At 43.1% G+C, this 6,789-nt stretch overlaps 1 protein-coding gene across 15 annotated transcripts in view; it reads right to left on the bottom strand.

The window, feature by feature from the left end:
• cdk16 (cyclin-dependent kinase 16) overlaps positions 1 to 6,789 on the bottom strand; it is a 369,477-nt gene that overhangs the window by 19,844 nt on the left and 342,844 nt on the right. For all 15 annotated transcript variants that reach the window (XR_005942243.1, XR_005942244.1, XM_041181488.1 and 12 more), the window contains 2 exons: positions 1,765 to 1,885; positions 204 to 301 (listed from right to left, as the gene is read on the bottom strand). Coding sequence is in view for 13 of the 15 variants with exons in the window: in XM_041181488.1 (XP_041037422.1) it covers positions 204 to 301; positions 1,765 to 1,885 (219 nt within the window). In the remaining 2 variants the exon portion in view is untranslated. The remainder of the gene's footprint in view (positions 1 to 203; positions 302 to 1,764; positions 1,886 to 6,789) is intronic.

Raw genomic sequence — 6,789 nt, 5'->3', positions numbered from 1 at the left:
GCAAAGAGGGGGAGAATGGGGCAAAGAGGGGGAGAATGGGGCAAAGAGGGGTAGAATGGGGGAAAGAGGGGAGAAAGGGGCAAAGAGGGGAAGAAAGGGGGAAAGAGGGGGCGAAAGAGGGAGTGGAAGAGGGAGAGTGAAGAATTTTGGGGGGGGAATGTGACTGGAACTGTAGGATGATCTGATTGCAGCAAATGCCTTACCTAATACCCTAAATATAAAATGCAATTCTTCTTCTACGGTGGAGCCTGGGAATAGGGGGCGGCCAGTCGCCATCTCGTAACATATACAACCCACACCCCTGCCAGGAGCAAGGGGAGAAAGACAGTTACATATACAACCCACATATACAACCCACACCCCTGCCAGGAGCAAGGGGAGAAAGACAGTTACATATACAACCCACATATACAACCCACACCCCTGCCAGGAGCAAGGGGAGAAAGACAGTTAATGCCATAGTTCCAGAAACACAGCTTCAGTGAAGCGACAGGCTGAGTAAGCTCACTGCTCCCACAGAGCAAACAGCCATCCCTGCCGCACCCCATCCGCCCCTGACCCCCCCACCCCACCCCTCCTCCCTCCCTCCACCCACCCAGCAGTGAGATCCCAGGTCCCCTGGTTCTACAGGAAGCCTTCAAAGAATTTTACCGCACGGCGGGAGACCACTCAGCCCATCGCGCCTGTGCTGGCTCTTTGTAGTATCTATCCAATTAGTCCCATTCTCCACCGCCTCCCCCCCCCCACCCGTGAATTTTTCCCCTTCGAGTATTTCTCCAATTCCCCCTTTTTGAACGTTCCTATTGAATCTGCTTCCACCGCCCTTTCAGGCAGCGCCTTCCAGATCACCACAACTCGCTGTGTCAAAAAACATTCTCATCTCCCCCCACCCCCTCTGGATCTTTTACCGATTCTCTTCAATCTGTGTCCCCCTCCTCCCCCCTCTGGTTACCGACCCTCCTGCCACTGGAAACACTTTCTCCTTATTCACTCGATCCAAACCCCCTCCGTGATTCTGAAAACCCAATAAATCACCCCACCACCCCCCCAACCCATCACCAGCTTGATCCCAAATCACCATTGTCAACGCTTTAGAACTCTTTCTCTCCCTTCCTCTCGTGAGAGAATCTAGAACCAGGGGTCACTGTTTATAAATAAGGGGTCGCTCATTTAAGACAGAGATGAGGAGAAATTTTACTCTCAGAGGGTTGAGTGTCTCTGGAACTCTCTTCCTCAAAAGGCAGTGGGAAGCAGAGTCTTTGAATATTTTTTAAGGCAGAGCGAGATAGATTCTTGATTAGCAAAGTGGGGTGGGGGGGGGGCGGTGTAAGGTGGTTATCGGGGGTAGACGGGAATGTGAGGCTGAGGTTACAGTCAGATCAGCCATGATCTTATTGAATGGCAGAGCAGGTCTCGAGGGGCCCAGTGGTCTAATCCTAATTCGTACATTTAACAGGGAGCCCCAGAGAACGCGAGCGGGCACTTGGAAAAAGTCCGAGATCACCAGGGAAACTCTGCAGGCCGGGTGCGACAGAGATCCTAGACGGTGGTCCTGAGAACACAGGCCCATGTCGCAAAATCGTGCACGGGTTGGGGTGGGGTGGGGGAAGCGCAGCTTCAGACTCGGGGTGGTGTCGCGCTTGAGAGAAAGGGCCTAGCGTTGAACTCCAAATGGAACCAGTGCCTCTGAGTATTGCTGGTGAATAACACTTGATGTATTAAGGCCAGATGGGTGAGTCTGCATCTCGCTGAGCTCTTACTCACCACATGTCTATCTGTGTCGAGTACTCTGTGGATCCCAGCAGGACATCGGGAGGCCTGTACCAGAGCGTCACCACTTCATTTGAATAGGTTTTTGTGGGAACGGATTTAGCCCTGGCCAACCCTGAAAAATCACAAGCAACAAAATGAAGGAATGTCACGGCAGGAGGATGGTAAATGTCACGCTGCCCAAATCTCAGAGGGAAACCTGAAGCAGCTGCCACAACTATTTGCAATTTGCACTTATTTCCAGATGACAGCTTTGAATTCAGCAAAAAAAGGCCACCAAGCCTTACAGGTTTCTTAAAAAGCTAAATTAAACCTTTAGTAAATAAAAAAAATGGTTTTAAGCACATACATTGGTTTACAAATTGCTACGATATTAACTTCTAGCTCCCCTGATTAATCTAACTCCCAGTTCCACCTCCGTTAAGGCAACAGCAAAAACACGTATATTATAAAAGACCCAAGTAACACGATACCCTGAACAGTCAAATTCAAAGTGAGTTTTCTTAACTTCAGTTCTTGCAGACAGCAGTTTGGGCACAGAGGCTGGAGGCTTTTCATACTTGTTAGATCTTAGAATGCCTTCCCTTGCGCACAGCCTTCTCTCCTTTATACATATTTTCCCATTTGAATGCAAATTCCCATTATTTCACTATGTCTTTGGACTTTACCTCTCTAATAATAAAAATCTATCATAGTACTAATTTTACCAGTAATCTTTGGGAAAAATAAACACTATGTTTCTTAACTTCTCCTGGCTAAGTGAAACATTTCATCCCCTCTTTTGAATTCAAGCTAGTCTGGTTCATTTAAAAAGGCAAATGTTCCCTCTAAACCTCACATTCTCAAAATTCATCCATATTTACCTACTTAACCGTACAAACCTAGCTTATCTTCTGATACATCAAAGCCTTCAAACCAGCTGACTTTAATTCATTTAAGTCCCACACACAGACACACATGCACACAGACCCCAATATTACTCTACAATAAATTCCAATAACATTATGAAAATTATTATACCTTCCTGACATCCCCCTCCTTATTTAAAAAAATGAACCGTCATAATTTAAAAAGGCAGCAATATTTTCTGAACCCATCTTACATTACCTCCTACACTTATTACACTATGACATTACCAGATGCATGCATTAACATAACGATATATATACACAAGTCCTTGGTATCAACAGAAATCATTCCAGTCCAGTGCCAGGTTTTAAATGTCTAATTTTCCCTTTAAGCTTCAAACCCTTGACAAAGCACCTTCAATCAGATTTTCTCACCCAACCACATGTATAATTTATAGATTAAAAGGCGGCAGTAATGAACTCCATCTGAATACCCTTGCACTTCTGTCTCGAAATTTGTCCAGAAACTTTAAAGGATTGTGGTCTGCGTAAACAATTGTTTCTGACGAACTGTTTGCCACATAAATCTCACAATCCTGCAATGCTAACACCCAGACCCAGAGTCTCCTTTTCGATCGCTGAATATCTTCTCTGCTTTACATTCAACTTTCGTGGAACATACCCTATAGGTTTTTCAATTCCAGTGTCATCTTCTCGTAACAGCACAGCCTCAGTGCCTATATCGTTCACGTCAACGGCCAACTTAAGACTGCTTGGCATGGTTGGGTACTGCCATAACTGGTGTCGTAGTTAATAGAGTTTTCAAACTGTCAAATGCCTTCTAGACACTCCAGTGTCCATTGAACCATCTTGTTCTTTTTTAATAGCTCAGTCAGTGGAGCAGCCACACTACTAAAATTTGGTACAAATTTCCGATAAAACCCACACGTGCCCAAATATCTCAAAGCTTCTTGTTTTGTTGTAGGCACTGGGAAATCCACCATAGCCTTGATTTTCACATCTCTTACAATCGCCAATGGTACGGCCTAGGTATGTAACTTGCGCTTTTGCAAATTCACTTTTGGCCAAGTTCACCACCAAATTAGTTTTTTTTGTAATCGAGTAAATTGTTCTTCCGGATGTTGTAAGTGCTCCTCCCCATGTCTGTCTGGAAACTATCAAGTCGTCAATATAAACAGCACAATTGCCCAGTCCTGCAATTACTTTGTTTGTCAGTCTTTGAAATGTCGCAGGTGCATTTTTCATACCAAACGGCATGACTTGGAAGTGATACACTCCATCTGGCATCACAAAAGCTGATATCTCCTTTGCTCTCTCTGAAACCGGTACTTGCCAAGATTCTTTCAACAAGTCAATCTTTGTGATAAATTTTGATTGTCCCACTTTCTCAATGCAATCTTCCAACTGTGGTACATGACATGAATCTGTTTTTGTCACCGCATTCACCTTGCGATAGTCCACACACAGTCTGTGTGTTACATCCGGTTTCGGTACCAGCACAATAGGCAAACTCCAGTAATTGCAACTCGACTCAATATCATTTTGAAGCATGAAATCAGTTTCTTTCTGTACTTGTGAAACTTTGCTGGATTTAATCTATAAGGATGTTGCCTTATTGAAGATGAAACTTCTACAGGGACATCATGTGTAGCTAAATTTGTCCTCCCCAGCTTATTTCCACAAATAGCTTTTTGTGACCGCAATGGCTTTCCCAAGTCACTTTGACACTTGTCTGGAAGGTAATTCATTATTACATTTAAACTTTCAAGTACCTCCTCATTATCCAATTTGATTAGAGGAAAATCAATTCCTGGATCCTGCGTTTTTACCTCTTTCTCATTATTGACCATCACTAACACCTCCTTTTGATCCTCTTCCCTGTCGAAGTGCTTTCTAAGCATATTTACACGACACACCTTCTGCTTCTTTTTTCTATCTGGAGTACTTATTAAATAATTTACTTCACTCAGTTACTTTTCAATCCTGTAAGGCCCACTAAACCTTGCCTTTAACAAATCACCCAGTACTGGTAACAGAACTAACACTTTCTTCCCAGCAATAAAATCATGAGCTGTAATTTTCCTGTCTGCCCTCACTTTCATCATTTGCAGTGATATCTTTAAACGTTCCCTAGCTAACTCACATGCTCTGTCCAATCTCTCCCTGAAGTGTGATACGTAATCCAGGGGAATAGTTTCTGAATTTTGACCCACCAATTTCTCATGAATTGATTTCAGTGGTCCCCTTACCTCATGACCATAAACTGGTTCAAAAGGACTAAAGCCAGCTGATGCATTAGGAGCATCCCTAATAGCAAATAACAAGAATGAAATTCCCCTATCCCAATCCTGTGGATAATCCTGACAATATGCTGTCATCATAGTTCTTAAAAGTTTAATGCCGGCTTTCCAAAGCTTGTTGAGACTCTGGATGATAAGCTGTTAAATTGTTTTATCCCCAAACAGTTCAATATTTCCTTAAACAGCTGTGACATGAGATCTGGCCCCTGATCTGATTGTAGTTCCTTAGGTAAACCATACCTTGTAAAAAAATGCAGTTAACTCTTCCCCAATTTTCTTTGTTGTAATATTTCTTAAAGGTATTGCTTCAGGAAGCCTAGAAAACACATCCATTATTGTCAGTAAATACTGATTTCCACTTTTGGTATTAGGGAGGGGTCCTAGTAAAAGGTCCTTCAAATGCTGGAATTGGAATTAAAGGTGCCGACTTAATCACTGCTTGTGGTTTCCCTATCACCTGACATGTGTGATATGTTCTACAGAATTTAACTGTGTCTCTATGCAATCCAGGCCCAATAAAAATGTTTTTATATCTTCGCCTGTGTCTTTCTAGTTCCTAAATGTGCCCCCCCATTGGAATTTCATGAGCTATCCTCAGAATCTCATTTCTATATCCAAATGGTACTACAATCTGAGGCACCCCTCTCCAGCTTCCATTTGCTGAAGCATGATAAGGCCTCCATTTTCTCTTTAAAACATTGCCCTTAAGGTAATAACATTCTGGAATACATTTTGCCCCTGTTACTGTTCGATATAACTGTTTTATTTGCAAATCCTTTTCCTGTAACTCTACTAACTGCCTTCAGTTAAACACTTCAGCTGCATTGTATTCCAGCCTTTCTTCCTGAACAATGTTATCAAACACAGTGCCAGCTAATTGCACTTCCACACCTTCTCCCTGTCTTTGAACTTCCTGTTCTTCTTCTTTCAACCCCATGAGCCTATTACACAACCTGGAAATAATCCAGGATGCTCTCTCTCTGCAACACTTCAATCGAAAACGCTTCTACAGGCTGCTGAACTACCCTAGGTATCACCCGCATCTGGGACCCAGCTATATCATTACCCAAAATAAACAGGAAGACTGGAAGATAATGCAGCTGAAGTATTTAACTGAAGGCAGTTAGTGGAGTTACAGGGAAAGGGTTCGCAAATAAAACAGTTATATCGAACCCCTGCAATGGGCAATTTTCCCACCACTCCAACAATCATCTCACCTGTTTTCCACTTACTCTTTAAATTTACCTTCCACAATGCAATGAGTTTAGCATCTCCATGAATCCCACTTATTATCACCTGTTCCTGCAATACTCCCTCTGAACAACAAACGTCACCATCCCTCAACATTAAGGATTGACTAGCCCCTGTTTCTCTTAAAATTTTAACATCTTTACCTACTCCACCCTGTACACATGGAAAGACTTTCCCTTCACACACAACGTTTTTAAACATTTCTGCAACCTGCTCCTCAGAATTCTCTTGGGTAAACTGTGAACACATCCCCACTTCTTTACCTATCACTGATTCTTCCTCTTTTACCTCTACACAAGCCACTGGTTTTTCCTGTGCCTGAACCTCAGAACCCACAGTTCTTTTACTTCCAGTACTTTCTGCACCCCTGGAATTCCAACAGATTTTCCTTGCAATTTCCAACATACTGACTTCGTGCGTCCAACTTTATTTGGAATGAAAACACCCCAATTTTCAAGCGTCATTTGTGCCCTCAGCACCTTCCCTTTTTATTCTGAAAAAAACTTCCTGGGAATTTCCACCGAATCCTCCACTTCTCTGACGGCCCACCTTCCTCTCACATTCCCACTTTCTATCCTTCTCTGATTTGAAAGGGTTGA

Source organism: Carcharodon carcharias (genome assembly GCF_017639515.1).
Source record: "Carcharodon carcharias isolate sCarCar2 chromosome 35 unlocalized genomic scaffold, sCarCar2.pri SUPER_35_unloc_6, whole genome shotgun sequence".
NCBI lineage: Eukaryota > Metazoa > Chordata > Chondrichthyes > Lamniformes > Lamnidae > Carcharodon > Carcharodon carcharias.
Note: the sequence above shows the minus strand (reverse complement) of the source record. Positions and strands in the feature narration are given on the sequence as shown.